Raw genomic sequence first — 22668 nt, forward strand, 5'->3', positions numbered from 1 at the left:
TGGCGTCTCCAGCTGACCCTGTGTCTCGCTTTAGCAGCCGAGCCCCCGACAGACAGCACCTCAGAGCCTGAGGTGGCCGGAAAGCAGGAAGCACGGGAGGGGGACCAGGCTAAGCCTCCCCCCAGAGCTCCCAAGACGGTCAGCAGTTTCTTCGGTGAGTGTCTCCCGCCCATCAGCTCCCAGCCGCGCGGGGAGGAGGCCGGTGGGCCTTTCTCAGGAGCACGCCCTGCCCTACCCCTGCCCTACGGAAGGCCTGACCCCTCTCTCCTGGCCTGATGGGGCGAGAGGAGTTGGGCAGTGGGGGCTCTCAGGAGGAAGGGCCCACAGTTTCCTGACTTCATTCCCAGCCCCCCGGAAGCCGGCGACCAAGAAAGAAGGGAAAGAAGAGGGACCTGGCACCCCTAGAAAGGAGGAGGCCAAAGGGTGAGTTGATATCGACTGTCGAGTAGCGAGGACAGGGCATTAAAGGGAGTAGCGCAGTGGGTCCGAATTCTCTTGATTTTATCCCTGTAAAGACGAGACCGATAATCACCAAAAATCCTTTTAGCTTTAAAAATCTGTGATTACGGTAGGGCCTGGAGGACTCTGCCGGTTTGGGCGTCCGACTTTGGCTCCGGTCACGATGTCGCAGTGCGTGGGTTCGAGCCCCGCGTCGGGCTCTGCGCTGACAGCTCGGAGCCTGGAGCCCGCTTCGGATTCTGTGTCTCCCTCTCCCTCTCTGCCCCTCCCCGCTCGCACCCTGTCTCTCTCTCTGTCTCTCAAAAATAAAATTAAAAAAAAACACGCAAAGACTTTTTTGAAAAGCTGTGATTACAGTTAATTCTTCTTTTTCTTTTTTTTAAAGTTTATTTGTCGATTTGAGAGAGTGCTCGCACAGGCGTGCACGACCAAGGGAGGGGCAGAGACAGAGGGAGAGAGAGAATCCCAGGCAGGCTCCGCGCTTGCCAACGCAGAGCCGGATGGGGGCTCGATCTCCCAAACTGCGAGATCCCGACCCGGGCGGAAGTCAGGAGTCGGGCGTTCAACCGACGGAGCCACGCAGCCTCCGTCCGGTGAACTCTTCTGCTAAAAATGTTTTGGGGAGTCTTACCGTCAGTTTTGTGCCCCAGTTGAGACGTTGTTGGCGGGAGTAAAGGGCACCGTTTCAGCACGCGACATCGTTATGGGAACCGCTGGCTCCTCTTGAACACCTACTGTGCGTCGAGTAGAGCGCTGAAGGTCTCTCGTGGCAAAAAAGGGCATTTTAGCCATGTTACAGGCATTGGAACCATTAGCCCAGAGAGGCTGCGTTAGCTTCCCTGGGTCACACAGGAAGACGGGGGTAGGGCCGGGCCTAGGACTTGGGTCCCCCCGAATCCTGGGCGTGCTCCTCCTCAGTTCTGGCCCGTCTGGCCTCCTGGGTACGTGCGCGTGCTTATGCGTCCAGAAAAAAGTTTCTCTGACGAAATCGGTGGCCCACTGCCTACAAGGCTCTGTATCCTCGTTGGTTTTGTCTTTCCTAAAGTTTATTTTGAGAGAGAGAAAGCATGTGTGTGGGGGGCGGGGGGGAGGGGCATCGAGAGAGGGAAAGAGAGAATCCCAAGCAGGCTCTGCGTGGTGCCAGATGCAGGGGCTCGAGCCCACGAACCGCGAGCTCCTGACCTGAGCCGAAACCAAGAGTCGGACTCTTAACCGACTGAGCCACCCTGGCGCCCCCGTCCTGTTACCTATTTCACGTGATACCGAGATCATTCTTCCGACTCCATTCCAAGCCTGATTACTCGTCCGTCTCCGATGGCTGCCTCCAGGAGACAGACAAACGTTCGGGACGTCCAGTTTTTCTCACCTCGGAAATGGGGAGATACCGGTGACCGCACTCGCTTTCATCCAGCAGTCACTGTGCATAGGCTCTGTTGGTATCCCCATTTCACAGACAGGGAAGGTGAGGCCTGAAGGCAGGACGGTATCGTGGAGGGGTGAGAAGTCCCAGCTCCTCCTTGGCCAGCTGTGTGACCTTGGGGAAGTGCCTTAGCCTTTCTGTGCCAGTTTCCTCCCGAGGGTTGGAAACGTTTGGCTAGGGCCTGGCCACTGCCAAGCTCGGCAGGCTGTAGCTGCTACTATTGTTCCCGTTAGTATTCATTTATCGTCGGTGCCTCGCGTAGGTCACGGGTGGGGAGGGAGGCCCGCGCGCTGAGATTTGAACCAGGCGGCCTGGCTGTAGAATTTCTTAACTGCTGTGCTGTCTCTCATACGAACCGTACGGTCGACCGGACGACCACCACCTAGGAAATGCTTCCCCTGAGGAGCCCCACGCACGCCCCGTCCGGCTCAGCCGCACAGCCCCGTCTGTGCATCAGAGTCCGCGCAAGAGCTGGAAAAATTCCCCGAGTCTTCTCTCCCACCCTCTTGTGCCTCCCCAGTTTTGAGGTAGATACGGGCCTGAGGCTGGGGAGTCCGGGTCATTTTAAAAACGCTCCCCACAGGGGCGCCTGGGTCGGTCCGTCAGTTAGGTATGTGACTCTTGATTTCGGCTCAGGTCGTGAGCTCGCGTTTCATGGGTTCGAGCCCCGCATCGGGCTCTGCGCTTTGGGTTCTCTCCCTCTCTCTGCCCCTCCCACACGCACACACACACACTCTCTCTCTCTCTCTCTCAAAATAAATTAATTAACTAAAACTTTTTTAAAAAGCTCCCCATAGAGTGCACCAAGGAGGGGGCGCCCCTCACCATAATTCCTTTTTTTTTTTTTAATTTTTTTTTACATTTATTTATTTACTTTTGAGAGACAGAGAGCGACAGGGCATGAGCGGGGGAGGGGCAGAGAGCGAGGGAGACACAGAATCCGAAGCAGGCTCCGGGCTCCGAGCGGTCAGCACAGACGGACGGGGTTCGAACTCACAAACCGTGAGATCATGACCTGAGCCGAAGTCGGACGCTCAGCCCCCCTTCACCGTAATTTCTTAACCCTCACGACAACGTGTGATGGGGGGAACTCTTGGGAGCTCAGTGGTACAGACGAGGGTACCATGGTTCAGAGAGAGGAAACTGCGCTCTCAGGGTGACGCGGCTGCTCGGGGAGGGAACGGGGACGGGAACCCAGATGGGTCTGACTGCACAGTCTGGCCGCGAGCGGCTCTGGCAGAGTCAGTGTGAGGCATTTCCGGAGGCATTTAGAACGGGGAGGTTTGGAACGCCATCTCTGGGACTGCGCTGCTTGTCATACGACCCTGCGTCGGCTGGAGCTACTCCCACCTACAAGTATCTGGGAAACAGGGTTACAAGAGTCCCCGGTGGGGCTCGTTGCGAACAGAGGCAGTGCTCTGAGCACAGTGCCTGGCCCTTTGCGGCACCCAGAGACGGCACCCTTTTCCTGCTGTTCCATCCAGAGAAAGTAAGGGAGACGTTGGTTGGGAAACCCGAGGGGTCCCTAGCCTCTTAGAATGGACTGTAAAAAGCAGCCAGATCATGCTGGCCACCCCCCCCCCCAGCCACGCTGACCCCTTTTCCATTCCTTAAACGTGTCACGTGCGTGTCTACCTCAGGGCCTTTGCACTGGCTGTTGCCGTGCCTGGAGTGCTCTTCTCCCCGATACCCAGTCTGCTCACGCCTCAGGTTATTCTGCCCAAACATCTCCTTCCCCACCTCTTCCTCAGATCTAGCACCTTCTATCCCACTGTGCCCCCCCCCCCACCACTTGGTTTTAAATGTTTCTTAATATCGAAATTGTTTGCTTCTGTGTTTTGTTTTGTCTCGTTGCCCCTGACTCTCCCACTAGAGTGGAAGCTCCAGGCTCACCAACTTCGTTTTCGTTCCTTTGTGTGCCCTCGTGCCTCGGACGGTGTCGGGTGCACAGCAGGTGCTCCAGAAAGTGTCAGTCGAAGGGGCGGCTCTGCTTTGCCCCAGGTGTCTGATCTCCCCTTTGCCTCCACAGACCCCTGGACCCCCCCGGCTACAATCCGGCCAAGAACAACTACCATCCCGTTGACGACGCCTGCTGGAAGCCGGGCCAGAAGTGAGGCTTCTCCCGCCCCCGACTGCCTTCCTCGCGCCCCTGTCGCCGGGTGCCTCTCCCTGGAGGCCTCCGTTGGAGGGAACTGCCACGTCCCTCGTGTCCACGTTCAGGGGACACAGGCAGCAGCGTGGAAAGCGTGGGGAGGCAGGTGGACAGACGATGGACGGCGTGGGTTGTATGCACTGCCCCGTGTCTCCCTTCCTCCCCCAGGGTCCCTTACCTGGCTGTGGCCCGGACATTTGAGAAGATTGAGGAGGTTTCTGCTCGGTAATCTGTCGGACCCCCCTGTGGGGGGGGGAGGGGGAGGGACGCCTCCTGCTGCCTGGTCCCTTCACCCTCCCTCCCTCTCGTGGCCATGGCCCTGGGAGCAGCTGCGAGGCCTCTTGGGCCCCAGGCTCGGAAGGCCCCTGCCCCGTGCTTCTGTCTGTTTCTGTTGATCAGAACGAGACGTGCTAGGGGAGAGAACCCCGATCCCTGGGGTGGGGACACCGCCTCCTCCCTATGACGTGAGCTCCGTCTACCCGCATTTGGTGAGAAGTCGCCGCAGCCCGGCTGATTTCCTCGCCCTTACCGTGAGGAGGTCCGGGTGTTGGGTACAGCGAGAACCCCACTCCCAGTGAGCGCTGCAAGGGCCCCTGGGGCCCTGGGCTGCCTGGACCTGGTCCCCGTTCCACCCCGTCCTGCGCCCCACCCCCCCATCCCTGTGTATTCAATCGGTGTTGTCAGGGGGCCCACCTCATTCTGGTCCCTGATGCTCCATCAGCATTGTTTCCGGATCTTTCCATGTTGCTTTAAGTAGGTCTCACCCCTTTTAACCGCGCTGTGGGATTCTTTCATTTTCGTACATCGCGGAGTGTTTAGGCTGTTCCCAGTGCTTCAGCGTGTGTCTTTGTGAACACGGGAGGCGCCTCCTCTGGGGCCCAGAGGGTGCGGGAAGGGCCGGGAAGGCCAGACCTGTGGGCAGTGGAGCCAGTGCCCAGCCCCGGGCGCAGATAGGTCTGGGAGTGGGCCCCGTCCCGGCTGCTTCCTGGCTGTGTGACCGTGGGCGGGTGGCCTGACCTCTCTGAGCTTCGGCCTCTGCGTAAGGAAAGTGAAGATCATCCGTCTCGGGTTTGCTCGGAGGGGGTGCCAGGGTGGCACAGCGAGGTGCCTAGTAAGTACTTTTAGGAGGTGCTGTTGGCAGTCACTGAGTTCAGGAGGACTGTGGGTGACTGTCCAGTCCCCATGATCCCCAGTTGGAGGGTTTTACAACTTTTTTTTTAGGCTCTTTAGAAATAACTGTAAACTTCGAGAAAAATCGCAGAAATGGCACAGCGAGCCCCCACGTACCCGTGATCAGCTTTCTCTAACGTTGACGTGTTTACGCCGGCAGGGGGATGGTTACCGAGACCGCGATGTCAGCGTTAGCGTGGGCTGTTATGTGACGCGCAGACGTCATTTGTGTCTGGCTGGTTTCCCCCTTTGCGTTGGCTTTGCTAGGCCGGGACCCACCCTGGACCCTCGCCCTGACCCTGACCCCTGCCTGTGGTGCGTGGTCACCGTGTCTCCTTGTCTCCATCCTCGACGGCTCCTCGGTCTTTCTTGGTCCAGCCTGCCCGCTGTGGCGCTTTCGACGAGTCCGGGGACTTTGCACAAGTCTCACTTTGGGTCTGTGTGACGTTTCCTCGAGAGCTGATTCAGGCGGGGCGCCTGGGGGGCTCAGTCAACTGAACGTGCGACTCTTGCTTCCGGCCCAGGTCGTGATCTCACGGTTTGTTGGCTTTGAGCCCCGTGTTGGGCTCCTTGCTGACAGTGTGGCGCCTGCTTACGACTCTCTCTCTCTCTCCCTCCCTCTCTCCGTCCCCCACTCTCACTCTCTCTTTCTCTCAAGATAAATCAACTTTTTTAAAAAAAAAAAAAAAGGAAGTTGAGGTTTCTACTCCTGAAATCGTTACTGCACTATTTTCTAACTGGCAAGTAAAGTCCCATCGTGAGGCTCCGGGTAGACCTCAGTTTGGGGGGCAAGCCGTTCCGCCAGCTTCGGAGCCAGTGGTGGGTCCGCCCGTGACGGTCACGTCTGGGGGGTCTGCTCGGCGGGCTTCGTGGTCCCCCAGTGTCTCCTTGTGACACGGACAGAGACGTTGTACGTTTACTTGTGTTTTTTTTTTTTAAAGCTTATTTTGAGAGGCGGAGAGAGAGAGAGAGACAGAGCACAAGCAGGGGAGGTGCACAGAGAGAGAGAGGGAGAGAGAATCCCAAGCAGGCTCCACGCTGTCCGCACAGAGCCTGATGCGGGGACCGAACTCGCGAACCCGGGAGATCATGGCCTGAGCCCAAGTGAGGAATGGGACGCTGAACCCACTGAGCCGCCCGGGCGTCCCTAACGTGGTCGTGCTTCTAGAGCCAGCGCAGCTCAGTGGCTGGGAGCGCGGGTCCTGGAGCGGACGGCCTCGGGTCACCTCTCAGCTTGAGTCGCACGGGCTCTGTGACCTCGGGCGAGTTCCATGATGGCTGTACGCCTCAGTTTCCTCATCTGTGCAGTGGGGGTGATAGGAGCGTCTGTGTGATGGGGGAGCCGTGAGATTTCAGTGAGCGGAAACACACAGATGCTTGGAAGCGGCCCCCGGCACCTAGACGGCGCTCCGTGCTCCCATCATCCTCTGTGGATGGTCCTCCCCCTCTCCGTCGTAAGCAGGGACCGGGCTCACCCTCCTACCAGCAGCCTGTGGCTGTGCCGGGGCCTGGGCTCAAGCCTTTTGTCTTCTCTCCCGGGTCCCTTCCCCCCCACCCCCAGCTTTGACCCTAACCTGCCAGCGGCTCACACCCCGTCCCCCCCCCTTGCCCCCAGGCTCCGGATGGTGGAGACACTGAGCAACTTGCTGCGCTCCGTGGTGGCCCTGTCCCCCCCAGACCTGCTCCCCATCCTCTACCTCAGCCTCAACCGCCTCGGGCCGCCCCAGCAGGGCCTGGAGCTTGGCGTCGGGGACGGTGTCCTCCTCAAGGCGGTGGCCCAGGCCACGGGTAAGCAGGGCGTGTGGTGGCCTTTGGAGCGTAGGGGGCTCAGGGGGAGAAGGGGGAGAGGTGGGGAGCGCGTGAGGGATGGGAGAGGGGACTGGAGGTGGGGAAGACAGCCGGATGGATGGGACAGACTGGTGGGGCGCTGGTTCCGGTGAGGGAGGCCCCGCAGCTGGAGGCGGGGCCGCAGGGTTGGGAGGAGGGGCTGGGAAGACGGTGTGGAGGGAGCAGGTGCCCAGGGAAGCGGCAGATGTGGGGAGAACAACGTGGGCGGGGCCCCCGGGGCTCCGCGTGCATGTGGGGGAGCCGGCGAGGGGCAGGGTGGGTCCTGTGGGGACCCGCGGCCCGGTGCGGCCCCCTCAGCCCCGGCTCCCTGCACCCCAAGGGCGGCAGCTGGAGTCCGTCAAGGCCGAGGCGGCCGAGAAGGGCGACGTGGGGCTGGTGGCCGAGAACAGCCGCAGCACCCAGAGACTCATGCTGCCCCCACCTGCTCTCACGGCCGCCGGCGTCTTCGCCAAGTTCCGAGACATCGCCGGGCTCGCCGGCAGCGCTGTGAGTGGGCAAGGCGGCCACCCCGGGCCCCAGACCCTGGGCCCTTCCCCTGGGGACCCGGAGACACGGCAGGCGGGTGGCGACAGGGGGGCTTCTGGCGGCCGGGTCGCTTCAGTCCTGCTTGTGGGGACTCTCGGGACGGGCAGGGGGGTCTCCCCTTGCCCTTCAACACCTGCTCTGTTCCTACCATGTGACGGGACAGTAGACACTGGCCGAATCAAGGTGGGGACGGAGGGGAGCCGGACGCGGCCTTCCTCGCTGTGTCAGAGCGCGACCGGGCGCTGGGAGTGGGGAGAGGTGGGGGCTGCTCGCTGGCCAGGAGGAGGCGGGGTCCTCACCCCGCGCCCCAGACACCCACTGGCCTGCCTGGCCTCAGTCCACAGCCAAGAAGATCGACGTCATCAAAGGCCTCTTTGTCGCCTGCCGTCACTCAGAAGCCCGATTCATCGCCAGGTGGGCATGGGCCCGGGAGGCTGGGGGAGGTGGCAAGAGCGGGGGACTGGCCACGGGCGTCCCCACTAAGCTCTTCTCCTCGTGTCGTCCCGGGGCTCGTGGGTAAAAGGTGCGGTGATTGATCAGCCGTGTCTGCTGGGGCCTCGGAGGGTGCAGGACGGGCCGGGAGCCAAGCGGTCGCCACGACAGTGAAAACAAAATTGTAGTCATCCCCCATCGTGCGGTGTTTCTCGGGTCCCCGGTGTGTCATACTTCCTCCCCGCGGCCCTGCCGGGCAGGCCTTGTTGCCCTCAGCCTGGTCTGCGGGAGGGGAGGCCCAAGGAGGAAAAGCCTTGCGCCCGAGACCCCCGGCTCAGAGAGAGGCCTGTGTGGGGGACACCTTGCCCATCACAGTCTGTGTCCCGCTCTGCCCCGGCTCGCCCTCCCCGAGCTTCACTGCTTCCCCAGAGGGCATCTGAGGTGAGCCGCAAAGGCCCCCGGGAGGCACTTTGTTCTGCCCCAGAGAACACCAGCGGCCATGCTGCTACGGGCTGGCCTCAGTTTCCTTGTCTGTTCACTGGGGCTGTGTGACCCCTCAGGTCCCTTCCAGCCCTGAAGATTGTTCTGGCTTTGAGGAGAGGGTTCCAGAGGGTCCCAAGAGGGTTCCAGAGGGTTCCAGGGGGTTCTGGGAGACCAGAGGAGGCAGGCGCAAGGGGTAGAGGGCAAGGCGGTGCTGACCAGCCCGCTCGCCCTCGCCTGCTCTCTCCCCAGAGCCCTGAGCGGACGGCTACGCCTCGGGCTGGCAGAGCAGTCGGTGCTGGCCGCCCTCGCCCAGGCCGTGAGCCTCACGCCCCCCGGCCAAGGTGAGGCCCCGCGGCTGTCTCCGCCTGGCGCTCGGGTTAGCCCGGGCTGCCCTCCCTTCCCGAAGTCCACGCCCCAGCTCCTTTCCAGGCCCCTTCCTTCCCTAGCAGCCTTGTCTCCAGCACCGCCCGCCCTGGGGGAGCCGAGGGGTCGGGCCCATCCCAAAGCCTCCGCCGGTGGCTCTGGTCTTAGATTTCCCCCCGGCTGTTGTGGACGCTGGGAAGGGCCGGACAGCAGAGGCCCGGAAGACGTGGCTGGAGGAACAGGGCATGATCCTGAAGCAGACGTTCTGGTGAGATCTGGGGCCAAGGGCCGAGGGGGGGTGGGGGGGAAGCTGGAGGGGCGGGAGGCTCGGCACCGAGGGCTGCTGGCGACGTGGGAGGGGCCGGTGGCTAGTGAGCGCTAGTGACCGTCACGGGGTGGGTGGTCCGGACGGGACTGGGGCCGGACACAAGGCTGGGGACAGAGATTAGGAAGGTGGCAAACGGTGAGGGATCCTGTGACTGACGCGCGGCGGGGCGTTAGCACGTGCATGGAGTGACAGCAAGGGCTCCGGGGAGGGCCGCCTGGCCACAGCAGGACCGTGACTGCTCGGTGACAGTGGCAGGAGGGCCCGCGAGCGTCTGCACGGAAACCCTGGGGGCACCCACTCGGGCACACGGCAGTGAACCCTGCAGAACCGCGGGCCAGGACAGCCGTCTCTACCCTGCCCCCCACTCCCACATCAGAATCTCCGGAGGCGGAGCCTGGCCTTGAACTTTTTACTCCATCCGCGAGTGCCTTTTATGTGTGGCTCAGGTGGAGAGCCGCTGGTCTCACGACGACAGGGCTGACGGCAGGCCCAAGCCGAGGGGAACAGAGGGATGTGTAGTGACACTGAGGGAGGGTCGTGAGAGTTGGGACCAGGGGAGTCGGGGATGGGAGGGAACAAACAGGGTGACAGACTCACAGAGGCGCATCTCAGAGCCAGAGAACAGGGTTTCCAGGCTGCCGGAGTTCTGGAAGGACACCTGCTCATTCTTGCCCCCGCCCCAGCGAGGTGCCCGACCTGGACCGGATCATCCCTGTGCTGCTGGAGCACGGCCTGGAGCACCTCCCGGAGCACTGCAGGCTGAGCCCAGGTACAGGGCCCTCAGGAGAGACCACAGCCCCTCCCTGGGCAGAGCCGGCCGTGGGGCCACGGAGCTCGGGGCCGGCCCTCCTGCGGGCCCCACTCCCTCCTCCCAGCTTAGCTTTCTTCGTCCCCCTGAGAACCTATAGGTTCCTCTCACCACCAAAATCGAATCCCATTCCCCATGCTGAAGCGCATCTGTTTGTTTGGAGACCCCGTCTGTATCAGGAGGAGCGTGGGGGAATCTGCCGTAACAAGAGATCCCCCAGAAGTCGGCGGGTCTGGCCACACAGCCTCTTCTTCCCACCCCGTCAGAGTCCAGAGGAAGGCAGGGATCAGGGAGGATGCGTGGCTGGGCTCCACGAACCCCCAGGGGCCCCCGGGGACCTAGGTTTCTGTCTTGTCACTTCGTTTCCCAGAGGTTTTCACCCTAATGTGCGTGACCAGGGATGGCTCGGATTTCTAGATAACGAGAAGAGGGAGGGAGAGAGAGAAGAGGGGTGAGGATGTGACCCCGACGGCGCGCATATCGTTACCACACACATCCTAATCACGTGGCCTTACCTAGCTGCAAGGGAGTCTGGGAATGTCCCAAAGCTGGGAGGCCACCCCCCTCTCCTGCCCCGGGAGGGCATGTTCTCTTCGCGGTGGGAAAGGAGAATGGGCCCTGGGGCACAACGGGCTGTCTGTGCCACACACCCCTCCCTGACCCGGGGTTGGCCCTCCCCCAGGGCACCCTAACTGTCACTCCTCCCCTCCCAGGGGTCCCCCTGAAACCGATGCTGGCACACCCCACCCGCGGTGTCAGCGAGATCCTGAAACGCTTTGAGGAGGCGGCTTTCACCTGCGAGTACAAATACGACGGGCAGAGGGCACAGGTAGGGGGGTGGACGCGTTCCCTCGGCAGAAGGGAAAGTGCCAGAGAGCCGGGGCCTGGGGTGGGGGGTGGGGGGTCAGACCCGAGCTCGTAGCGGCTCGTGCCGCAGACTTCCACCTTCACGTAGAGGGTGTGTTAACACCCACCTCCCCCGAATATCTGAAAGCCGATTTTATTTGATTAAGCCATCAAAATTCCCGACACCCCTGCAGTGGGTGTTCGAGAAATGCCAGCTTTAGACACACCCGGCTGGCAGGGGGTTCAGTGTAACAGCCATTACGGGAGGCGTCTATACAGCCTTCGGTGCGGTGATGTAAGCACGTGTCGTGCGACCCAGCGCCAGGCACGCCCGTGGGCCCTTGGTTGGGTCTGTAAGGTCGCCTCTTGGGTCTCTTCTGTCCTGGCGGGGCCAGCTGGGGCCAGCCAGCGTTTGTCGCCTGGATGGATGAGCAGGTGTCGGGCTGACACCGTGTGGTGCTTAACAAGCAGTGAACTTGGAGAGTCAGCATCGTCGATCTTCAAAATACAGTAAAACCTCGGTTTTCGAGCATAATTCGTTCCGGAAACTTGCTTGTAAGCTTAGTCGCTTGTATATCAAAGCGAGTTTCCCCATAAGAAATGATGGAAACTCAGGTGATTTGTTCCGTGACCCAAAAACATTCATATAAAAATGATTACGGGGGCGCCTGGGTGGCTCCGTCGGTTGAGCGTCCGACTTCGGCTCAGGTCATGATCTCACAGTTTGTGGGTTCGAGCCCCGCGTCGGGCTCTGGGCTGACAGCTCAGAGCCTGGAGCCTGCTTCCGATTCTGTGTCTCCCTCTCTCTCTGCCTCTCCCCTGCTCATGCTCTGTCTCTCTCTCCTTCAAAAATAAATAAAAAAATGATTACTATACTGCAACGTAACGCAAAATAACGAGGAAGATACAGAACATAAAGAAAAACAAATTAACCTGCGCTTACCTTTGAAAACCTCTGTGGCTGGTGTGAGGGAGACGAGAGAGGGGAGGGTTATTGTGTAGGACGCCTTTCACTGTCACTGTCACTTTCACTGTCACTAATCACTGCTGTCTGTGGGCTCCATGGATCTCATCTGAAGTGAAGGGTTCCTCCACCCTTTTCTCCTCCTCCTCTGGAGGTGAGATGCCGACGTAGACTTCTTATGAAATCTTGCAATTTCAGTCACTCGCCTGCCTCGTTCATACTTCGCCATGATTTCCTTCTTAACTTCCAGCGTAATCACGTCCTTCTTCTTCCTGCCTTTCTTTTCAGCCTTTTTCTGCGTGGCGGCCGTCGTATACGCCCGCACGGAGGTTCTTCACTACGGTACGGTAGTGATGAACTCTGGTCGTATATTGTATTTCACGTAACTGGCAATAAGGCAGCAGAGGAAAGGGTCTATATCCACAGGCAGCCCGACCTAGAATGAAGCAAAGCGTTCCTAAGCTTATTCTTTTTTTTTTGTTTTGTTTTAATGTTTATTTTTGAAGGAGAGAGAGAGCATGAGTGGGGCAGGGGGCAGAGAGAGAGAGAGAGAGAGAGAGAGAGAGGGAGACACAGCATCAGAAGCAGGCTCCAGGCTCTGAGCCGTCAGCACAGAACCCGACTCGGGGCTTAAACTCACGATCTGTGAGATCCTGACCTGAGCCAAAGTCAGATGCTTCACGGACTGAGCCACCGAGGCGCCCCTCTAAGCTTACCCTCGTACGGAAAAGCAAAGGACTGTCCGTAGGTGCTTCGAAATGACAAAAAATACACCAATGCCAGCTGTGGGCACCTTCCAATATTCTGAAAAACCACTGATTTCTGCCAAACACCGTGGCTTGAGACCAAGCACCCGAGCATGGGAGACGATCACAATCCCACAGAGAAAGGGAGAGAGAGAGACGAAGAAGAACCATTGGCTCAGTTGTGCTCATGGGACGTTCGGCGTCACGGAGTGCTCGTGGTGCAAGACATCGCTCGTTTACCAAGTTAAAACTGACGAGAAGCGTTTGCTCGTCTTGCAGAACATTGGCAGAACAAGTTACTCGCAATCCAAGGTTTTACTGTAGGCTGCTGAGAAAAGATAAGAGACCAAAGGATTTTACGGTAGTGACCGTGATTTTTAAGATACGTGCGTATTTTTAAGTCCTGTACGTTACAGCCCACGCCCACACGGCTGTCGAGATCACGTACGTTTAAGGCGGCACATATGGACCGTGACCAGGCTGTTTTAAAATGAATTAACCATAAAATCAGAATGATATTTACGGCTTGAGACCAGGCAAATCCTCTTAGACATAGCAAGACACTTTGGCATCTGGGTGGGGGCAGGGCGTGGGGGTTGGATAGGGTGGATGAGGAAGGTGATGGCGGGGTCCAGGGGGCACGGGGCGGGGGGGCTTCCACAAACGGGTGGGAGTCGCTGTTTGGATGGAGGAGATGATTTACTCCGGTCTCTGTACCAGTTCCTCCTCCAGAGCTTCTGGAACCTTCTGCCGGTGAAGGTGGGGTCAGAAGAGAAAAGAGGGGCCACGGGGAGGCGGGGAGGGGCCGGGCTCTGATTCCCTCTCCCGTCCCCTACTGCCACAGATCCATGTCCTGGAAGGCGGGGAGGTAAAGATCTTCAGCAGGAATCAGGAAGACAATACCGGAAAGTACCCGGACATCATCAGCCGCATCCCCAAGGTGGGCGTCTGCCACCCGCTTCCCCTCTGGCAGGGGCTGCAGTTACGGGGGGCAGGGGAGCAGCGGGGAGCGGTGGGGGCCACCGATGCGCCTTTTTGTCGGCACAGGTGGTGGTGTCTATATCGGAGCTTCCTGGGAGTGTTTGGATGAAGCCCCTACAGTTTGGGGCTCCTTTCCCTGTTCTCTCAGCCAGGGTTTACCAGGCGTCTGCTCTGTCCTGAGCCCTGTGCTGGCAGCTGGGGGCCTAGTAGCACGGACGGGCCCATTAAGTCTCTTCTTCCACCGAGGTTAGGCCTCACGAGGCAGGCAGATCTTATCAGAGCGTCCTGCTCTTGGCCCCGTAGTTCTGTGTGGAGACCTGGGCTCTGAAGGAAAGGACCGCCATTCTGGGAGCCTCTGTAAGAGTCAGACTTGACCTAGGCCCGGTGTCAGTGAGGCAGGCCACCACCGCGCACGCGGCCCCAGGCTGCAGGATGAATGGGGCCACCTGGAGTGGTACGGGAGCGTTCCTCTGAGAGAAAAGAAGCCCTCCCAGTGGAGGTGAAGGACGGGGACAAGCATGCTACGGTGATCGGCATGTGCAAAGGCCTGGTGGTTAAAGGAACATAGCCCATCCACAAAACAGAGAAGCTAGTGTGCTGGGGTGCGGGGCCTGAGGGGGGCCGGGTGAGGTGAGGGGGCTGCCGGGGACTGACGGGGACAGCTGTGGTTTTTAGCAGGGATACACTGCGATCTGTTTTGGCATCTGCTAAGAGTCCACTGAGTGCCATGAGGACGGTGGGTTAGGCGCGGGTCCGTGCGGGAGCAAGGAGACCGGTAGGATGACGTGGCCTAGGCCGGACTGGGCTCAGTGAGGGGGTGGCCCATGGGCGGCTTAGAGATTTCGGAAGGGAAATGGACAGGTTCACGGGGACCTGACAAGGGCCGCTGGGTTCCCAGCTTATGGCACCAAGTAGGAAGTCTTAGAAAAGTTCGCTTTTTCCTTCTTCGAGAAGAGAGGGTCTGTGCTCGTACGCGTGTCCGTGAGTTGGCATCAGTATGTCGGCACATCTTGGGAGCTAAAACAGGGAAAGGCCATTTGTGTCCCTGCGTCTGCCTTTTGGCCTCGCCCCCACCTCTCAGCAGCCCGGGGTCTCCCCCTCCACCTTTCAGATTAAACTGCCGTCAGTCACATCCTTCATCCTGGACACGGAAGCCGTGGCTTGGGACCGGGAAAAGAAGCAGATCCAGCCGTTCCAAGTGCTCACCACCCGCAAACGCAAGGTAGCCCCGGTCGCCCTGAGCTGCCTGCCGTGGTCCCCCGCTTTCTCTTCCTCCCAGCCCCGCCCCGTCCCCAGGAGGACGGGGTGTCAGTCGTGATGCGGTTCTTGCGGCCTTTGGCAGGGTGGCTGCCCCAGCTCCAGCCATTGCGTTCTCATCCCAGCATGCTAAAGTACAAAGGGGGAAGAGCCCCTTTCCTATGTCTCTGTCTCATTCTGGAAGATCTGTTCCAGGAGCCCGCCCACCACCTGTACCCCAGCAAACTTCTTTCCTCTCATTGGCCAGAATTGTGTCCTGTCACCACCGTCAGCTGCAGGGGAGGCTGGGAGGGCAGATACCTGGCAGAGGGGAATGAGGCTGTTGGGATGAGCTGAGAGCCATCACTCTGCAGAGCCTGGGGCCAGCAGCATGGTCACCCTCTGGGTGGGGTGGGGGGGGGGTGGCCCATTGGCTGGAGAGAAGGGGAGAGAGTGACAGGTGTCGGCCTCAGGCATGACGGGAGGCAAACCAACCGGGCCCCATCTCACCGGCCCCCCTCCACCCTTGCTCTCCATCCCGCCCCAACCCAGGAGGTGGACGCAGCAGACATCCAGGTCCAGGTTTGTCTGTATGCCTTCGACCTCATCTACCTCAATGGAGAGGTGAGTTCCGGCTGCATGCCTGGGGGGTGACGGGTGGCGGCGTGGGAGCTCGGGAGCCAGCGGTCTGAATTTCCCTCCCGACCTCCACGTCACCGAGCTGGGAGGCCACGCGCAGGTCACGGCTCTCAGGGTGTGGTCTGAGCACCCCTGAGGGTCTCCGAGGTCCTCTCTGGGGAAGCGTGAGACCCTGCCTGCCTTTCCGGCTCCATAGCTGGGGGAGGCAGATCCTCTTCCTGCCCTGCGGCCAGAGCGACACGTCACAGCCGTCTCTGGCCGCGTGCCCTCCTTGTACACAGCAGGTGAACACACGGGAGTCCGGCTCCGTCAAAGGCCCGACTTTAATGATCTCACGGTCCGTGAGTTCGAGCCCCGCATTGGGCTCTGTGCTGACCGCTCGGGGCCTGGGGCCTGCTTCGGATTCTGTGCCTCCCTCTCTCTCTCTGACCCTCCCCCCGTTCATGGTCTGTCTCTCTCTGTCTCAAAAATAAGTAAACACTAAAAAAAAAAAGCCTGACTTTAAAGAATTTGCAAACATGTAAAGTAATGCCCCTCTTCTCGTTCATTTTTTTCTAATACAGGCATGTTTCATAAAAGCAAGTTGGGTTAACATATTGGAGTTACTATTTTTTTTTTTTTTTTTTTACTTTTTTACTTTTTTTTTTTTACTTTTTTTTGAGAGAGACAGAGACAGAGTGGGAGCGGGGGGAGGGGGAGAGAGAGAGGGAGACACAGAATGCGAACCAGACTCCAGGCTCCGAGCTGTCGGCACAGAGCCCGATGCGGGGGCTCGAACTCACAAACAGGTCGTGACCTGAACTGAAATCAAGAGTCGGACACTTAACTGACTAAACCACACAGTCGCCCTGCAGTTATATTTTTTTGAGAGAGAAAGAGCGAGAGCGGGAGGGAGACACAGAATCTGAAACAGGCCGCAGGCTCTGAGCGCAGAGCCCGACGCTGGGCTTGAACTCCAGAACGGCGAGATCGCGATCTGAGCTGAAGTCGGACGCTTAACCGACTGAGCCACCCAGGTGCCCCGGAAGTGAATTAATAAATGTTAAGGTTTCCCACTTTTAATACGGCAACTGTGTGAACATGGGCCATAGTAGCTGATACTGTATCACTTCTATGGTAAATATCAGGGAGAATAACCCTTTTTTTTGGTACACAAAAGCTCTCTGGAGTGAGTCCTCCGTAAACTCCAAGGGTGTGAGGTCGGTGGGTCGCCCGGCTGGCCCAGTCAGGAGAGCTGGCGACTCTTGATTCTGGGGTTGTAGGTTCAAGCCCCACACCCAGCGTAGAGAGTGCTTAAAAGTAAGATATTAAAAAAAAAGCATGAGGGGATCCTGAGACCGGAACGTGTGAGCACCGCTGCTCCAGGGCACGGGTTAAGAATCTGGAGCCGGGCCACCTGCTGTCACCCGCAGCCCAGCTCTCCCTCCCTGGCTGTGGGGCCGCAGACAAGTGATTCAACCTCTCTGAGTCTCAGCTTCCTCATCCATGATAAAGAGCTCACAGTAGCTCCTTGCCCCGCCTGCTTCGGGACAGAGGGAGCCGGGACAGAGGGACCCGTGGGACACAGGCGTGCTGGCTGACGCTTACCGCTTACCAGTGTTTATTCTATGAAATGCGTCGCCATCACCACCATCATCCTATGGGCAATTAGCCTTTGGCGATCTGGCAGCCGAAAGGCGAACACTTGCACTCGACTCACGAACTGGAGCATCTTTTCAGCCTTTCTGTGACTTACCGGTCTGGCGGCTTCTTGTTAGTCTCTTGTTGGTCTGCAGAGTTCCTTCCCCAGGAGGCCGGTTCGCCCCTTGCCTCGAGGGAGGAAGCCGGGCGAGGTCCTGATGCTGAACGCCAGGCCGGTGCCTGAACCACCCACTTTTACGATGCATGTGAAAGATAGCATTTGGGGGCGCCCGGGTGGCTCAGTGGGTTAAGCGTCTGACTCTTGGTTTCGGTTCAGGTCGTGATCTCACGGTTCACGAGATCGAGCCCTGCATCAGGCTCTGTGCTGACTGTGCAGAGCCTGCTTGGGATGGTCTCTCTCAGTCCTTCCCCGTGCTCTCTCTCTCTCTCTCAAGTAAATAAACATTAAAACAACAACAAACTGTAGTCACAATGACAAGAGTCCGTTCTGGCTCCAGCAGGGCCGGGGCCCCGTCTTACGCACCTGAGGTCACAGGACTAATGGCCTCCAGCCCCCTTGGTGTTCTTGACCTCTACTTGAAATTGGTTCGCGTCCTTGGGCTGGTGTGGCTCCTCCCTCTCAGGGCGATCGTCGTACCCTGCGTGGTGGCTTGTGTGACACAGCCTTCCCGTCTCCCCCCAGTCGGGTTTATCCTCTCTCTACTCCCACGGTGACGCCCCTTCCTCTCCCTTCCTGCCCCCTCAGTCCCTGGTGCGCGAGCCCCTTTCCCGGCGCCGACAGCTGCTCCGGGAGAACTTCGTGCAGACGGAGGGCGAGTTCGTCTTCGCCACCTCTCTGGACACCAAGGACACAGACCAGATCGCCGAGTTCTTGGAGCAGTCCGTGAAAGGTGAGGGGGCCTGGGGCCGGCCGCCGTGTGTCCGCCCCGTCCCGGACGATTGCCCTGGTGGAAGCCGGCTGGCCGTCCTGAGCCCGGGGCTTCACGAAGGCCACGCTTCCCTGTCTCCTTCAGACTCCTGCGAGGGGCTGATGGTAAAGACCCTGGACGTCGATGCCACCTACGAGATCGCCAAGAGATCACACAACTGGCTCAAGGTGAGCCGCCCCGGCTGCCCTTCCCAAGTCTGGAAATCTTGCCTTCCAGGTTTCCGATCCACACCGCACCCTGTTTGAGCGCGGGCGCCTTTCCTCGGTCCCCGCTGCCTCCCAGCGCCGCGAGCCTGAGCGCCGTGGAAGCTGGATGAAGTTTCTGGGCTCAGAGCTTGGCCCCTGGGTCGAGTGGGGCCAGCGGGAAGGGAGTCAGCCAGGACATAAATGAGCCGACGTTGGGGGCAGTGAGCACTGTGAAGAGAGCAAGTTGAGTTGGGGCCAGCGAGGATCTCGCCGTGCTCTGGGTGATTGGGAAAGGCCTCTCCCGAGGTGACGCTTGTGTGGAGACGTGGACGACAGGAAAGGGTCAGCCACATGGAGATCTGGGAACAGAGCAGGGTGGGCGGGGCAGAAGGGCGGGGGCAGCCAGTGCAAAGGCCCTGAGGTAGGAACAAGCTCGGCGCGTGCAGGGAGCACGGCGATCGAGGTGTGAGGTGAGGTCGAGGTGGAGAGCGGGCCCCCGATCACACAGCATGTTGGGGGTCGCTGTAAAATATGCTGGGTTTTCTGCTAAGGGTTTTGAGAAGCCGGTGGTGGTTTTAGGCAGGAAGCCCCGTGATCTGGTTGTCATGTTGCACAGGACATCTGGCTGGCCGTGAATGGCGGATGGCACGGTGGGTGGGGGGTGCTGGGCAGAACGGGAGCCGGCGGGCAGGAGGCTTGCCTGGAGAGGGCCGGGAGGACTGCAGCAGGAGGCCAGCTGGAGGGCAGCCGGCTGGATCACCCTGTGGGTTTGTTAGTGGCCTGTGGTCCCTCTGCCCCGCCCCCCCCCCACCCCAGACTGGGAGGGGAGGAACGTTTACTGTTGCTGCCACATGCCCAAGGCTGAGCCCCTGCCTGGCACTGAGTTAATGTTTCTGGAACAAATGGCAAATGTTCTCTGTGTGAAAGAGCGGAATGCGCCTCCGTCCCAATGGAAAGGGGGGACCCACGGGGACCCCCGAGGTCTCTGACCTGTCCTCAGTTCTGCTAGCCCTTCCTGGTTCGGTCACCTCTTTCCCATTCACTCGGGAAGTCTAGAAGCTCGGCCTGTGTCCAGCCCCGGCCTGGTGGCCATCCTTGGTCTTCTCCCGGGAGCTCTCCTGAGACTCTCCCCTCCCACCCACCCATGAGCCTCCGGCAGCGAGGTCCGTGCCTCGCGCCCCCTCACCTCCTGCCTTCCCTCCCCAGCTGAAGAAGGACTACCTCGATGGCGTGGGCGACACCCTGGACCTCGTGGTGATCGGCGCCTACCTGGGCCGTGGGAAGCGGGCCGGCCGCTACGGGGGTTTCCTGCTGGCGGCCTACGACGAGGAGAGTGAGGAGCTCCAGGCCATATGCAAGGTGCCAGGAGGCTGGAGGGAAGTCGATTCGACTCAACGTGGTGGGGGCCTGAACCAAGAGGCTCTCGTGGCCTCTCTGTGAAGCGTTATTTTTTTTCCTAGTTTTTATTTGCTGTTTCTGATCCCACAAGGAACTCTTGCTTTGCGTAGAAAAATACACTAGCATAGAAAGATGTAAGGAAGCTACATTAGGTTAGGAATGAGCTATATCTGAGCTCAGCTACAGATAGTGATGGCTTCAGAGAGATTTGTTTTTCTCCCACAGAATGAGAAGTCTGGAGGGGGGCAGGCAGCTCTCCGAGGTCATTGGGGGACCCAGCTTCTCTCGCCCCGCACAGTGGCTTTGTCGTGTGCTTCCAATCTCACCTTCCTAATGTGGCTGCAGGAGCTCCAGCCATCATGGCCACGCTCCAAGCATCAGGAAGGGGAAAGGCCCCTGAGCAAAGGGATGTTCCACCTGTGTCAGCCTCAGCCAGCAAGCAACTTCTGTTTAAGTGGCATTGGTCAGAATTTTGCTCCCAACGCCATCCACAAGGGAGCTTAGAAAATGCAGCGGCTTCTGTTTTTGTTTAAAGCCACACACGTCGTTGACCCAACAAATGTGAGGCTTTTGCCACAGAAACAGAATAGACTTACCCATAATTCCAGTGCCTCGAGGTAACAATTACTAATATTTGAGGAAACGTCTCATTTCCACTTTTTCAAAGTCGTAATCTCTGTATATGAGGGTTTTTTTTTTTTTTGCACTTTTTGCCCACTAAGGACCTTTTTTTTTTTTTTTTTTGCTTTTTTATTATTTCTTTAACATTTATTTCTGAGCGACTGAGACAGAGGATGAGTGGGGGAGGGGCAGAGAGAGAGGGAGACACAGAATCCAAAGCAGGCTTCAGGCTCTGAGCTGTCAGCACAGAGCCCGGACGCGGGGCTCGAATTCACGAGGTGAGATCATGACCGGAGCCGAAGTCAGATACTTAATGGACTGAGCCACCCAGGCACCCCTCTAAGTACCATTTTAAATACCGTCAGATACGCTTAAGTATCATAGGGATAAAAAAATATTAGGGTGTTTGCACTTGTCCCCAGGACTTTTATAAACACGACTTGAATGGGCTAATATAATCCTAAAAAACAAAACGGTTATTTGAAAACGCGTTTATTCAGAAGCAGCAGAGCGTTGCAGCTTGGGACACGCAGAGAATGGCAGAACCACAGCTGGTCCCACGAAGGAGAGGAATGTAATTCTATGGAGAAGAAGGGGTTGTTCTGAACAAAAACCCATTGGGGAAAAAAGCGTCCGTTTGGGGGGGATGACAGTTTCTCACTGGCTGAGCTGCTGGGGGCGGTCGGTCACGTCTTCTAGGATGCAGACTCCCTCTTTCCCTCCGGGGGCCTGTAATTGATGGCTCTTCCCTGTGGGGGATTCTGTTGGGGCCTGTAACTGACACCCGGGGGTCTGTCACTGACTGGGGGGGGGGGGGGCGTCCTCCCTCGACTAGCCGCTGACTCTGCTTCAGCGACATGGCCCGTGACTGTTGACAAACGCTTGCGGCTGAGTTTTCAACACGCGCCCCCGTTTCCGGAACGAACTCCCTGTAGTCGGCCGGCTACCGTGGGGCCGGCTTTGTTCTGTCCGCTAAACCGATGCTCAGCCCGGGTGACCCGTGGCCGAAGCGGCTTTACGGTTGGCCGATTATCTCAGGGCCCCAACCCGCCACCACCCTGCGTGAACGCACCTAGCACACAGTTTTCCGAAAGAGCTATTGTCGGACAACAGGTAGGAAGCTGTTTCAGGCTCTCGACCCCCAAACGGGCCTCCCGGCGGGGAGGTTTTCTACCTGCGGTTTGAAGCCGGCTGTCTGGCTACATTCGCGGGCAGCGAGTTCTGCTTTGGCTGTGCTGAGATTGGAGAGGACATCCGGTTGTGGGGCCGGTGGGGGGGAGGGGAGCCCCGGGGGAGCGGCCCCAGGGCCCGGGAGGCGGGGTGGAAGGAGCAAGGGTTTCTCCACAAGGCGAAGGGCAGCAGGTGGGCAGAAGGAACAGAGCAGGGAGAGGGCGTCCCCGCTCCGGGGTCTGCACCCGGCTCCCCCCTGCAGCTTCCTCTGCGGTTTGGTGGGTGCCGGGGGAGGGCGGGGCCTCCGCTAGGCGCAGGTCGCCGGGTCTCAGGGGCAGGAGCAGCGGGGAGTGCCTGGCCGCCTGCCCTGCGTGCTCGCCTCTCACCTCCGGCCTCTCACCTCCGCCGTCCTCCCCCGCAGCTTGGAACTGGCTTCAGTGACGAGGAGCTAGAGGACCATTTCCACAGCCTCCAGGTGGGCAGCGCGGTGCGGCCTCGTCTCCTCTCCCTGCACCCTCTGGGTGGGGGCGGGGCGCTGGGAGGGGGGCAGCGGGCGGTGGAGCTGGCTTGGGAGCCCCTCGTGTCCAGGTTCGAGTCCCAGCTCGGCCGGCCGACGGGATGGGTCATGGGGCCTCCACCACCTTCCCCGCTCCTGCCCCCGCTGATGGGGGATGAGTCGCGGGGCGGGCGCTACCGCAGGGGTGCCCGAGTTGGCCCTGAGCGGATCCCTGCGTGGCTGGGTAAGCCCCTGGTAATGTAATTGGGACTGTTTGTTGTCGTGGTCACAGGCATCTTGGGGTAGACTCCCTTTCTGGCGTGCTGGTGTCTCTGCCTCTGTGACATTCTCGCTTCTCTCTCTCTCTGGGTCTCTGTCCCTGTCTTTGCGCCTTTTATCTTTAATGTCTTTAACAAAAAAAATTTTTTTTAATGTTTATTTATTTTTGAGAGAGACAGACAGAGACAGAGCGTGAGCAGGGGAGGGGCAGAGAGAGAGGGAGACACAGAATCCGAAGCAGGCTCCTGGCTCTGAGCTGTCAGCACAGAGCCTGATATGGGGCTCGAACTCATGAGCCGTGAGATCATGACCTGAGCCGAAGTCGGACGCTTAACCGACAGAGCCACCCGGGCATCCCTGTCTTTAATGTCTTAACTCAGGTCCCAGGGCCTCTGTCCTTCATTTCTTCCCTTCACCTTTTCCCCCCTGTCCCCACCCAGGCTTTTACGTTAAGGCTTGTCTGTGTCTCCGTCTATCCCTTTTGCCCTTTTCCTCGCCTTGACTTTGAGATCCAAGACCCTCTCTTCCTCCCACCCGCTGCTGTTCCCC

The 22668-nt window shown here is 59.2% G+C and overlaps 1 protein-coding gene across 3 annotated transcripts in view; it reads left to right on the top strand.

The window, feature by feature from the left end:
* The window catches only part of LIG1 (DNA ligase 1), a 46338-nt gene that overhangs the window by 19222 nt on the left and 4448 nt on the right, over positions 1-22668 (top strand). For 2 of the 3 annotated variants that reach the window (XM_042969231.1, XM_042969232.1), the window contains exons 8-25: positions 35-154; positions 348-423; positions 3909-3989; positions 4200-4256; positions 6817-6989; positions 7369-7535; positions 7912-7988; positions 8739-8830; positions 9021-9120; positions 9864-9949; positions 10702-10817; positions 13389-13484; positions 14637-14747; positions 15314-15385; positions 17787-17931; positions 18055-18137; positions 19362-19514; positions 21766-21819. In XM_042969231.1, the coding sequence (XP_042825165.1) occupies positions 35-154; positions 348-423; positions 3909-3989; positions 4200-4256; positions 6817-6989; positions 7369-7535; positions 7912-7988; positions 8739-8830; positions 9021-9120; positions 9864-9949; positions 10702-10817; positions 13389-13484; positions 14637-14747; positions 15314-15385; positions 17787-17931; positions 18055-18137; positions 19362-19514; positions 21766-21819 (1859 nt within the window). The remainder of the gene's footprint in view (positions 1-34; positions 155-347; positions 424-3908; positions 3990-4199; positions 4257-6816; positions 6990-7368; positions 7536-7911; positions 7989-8738; positions 8831-9020; positions 9121-9863; positions 9950-10701; positions 10818-13388; positions 13485-14636; positions 14748-15313; positions 15386-17786; positions 17932-18054; positions 18138-19361; positions 19515-21765; positions 21820-22668) is intronic. The other variant, XM_042969234.1, reaches the window with a different exon arrangement.

Source organism: Panthera tigris, chromosome E2, assembly GCF_018350195.1.
Source record: "Panthera tigris isolate Pti1 chromosome E2, P.tigris_Pti1_mat1.1, whole genome shotgun sequence".
Classification (NCBI taxonomy): Eukaryota; Metazoa; Chordata; class Mammalia; order Carnivora; family Felidae; genus Panthera; species Panthera tigris.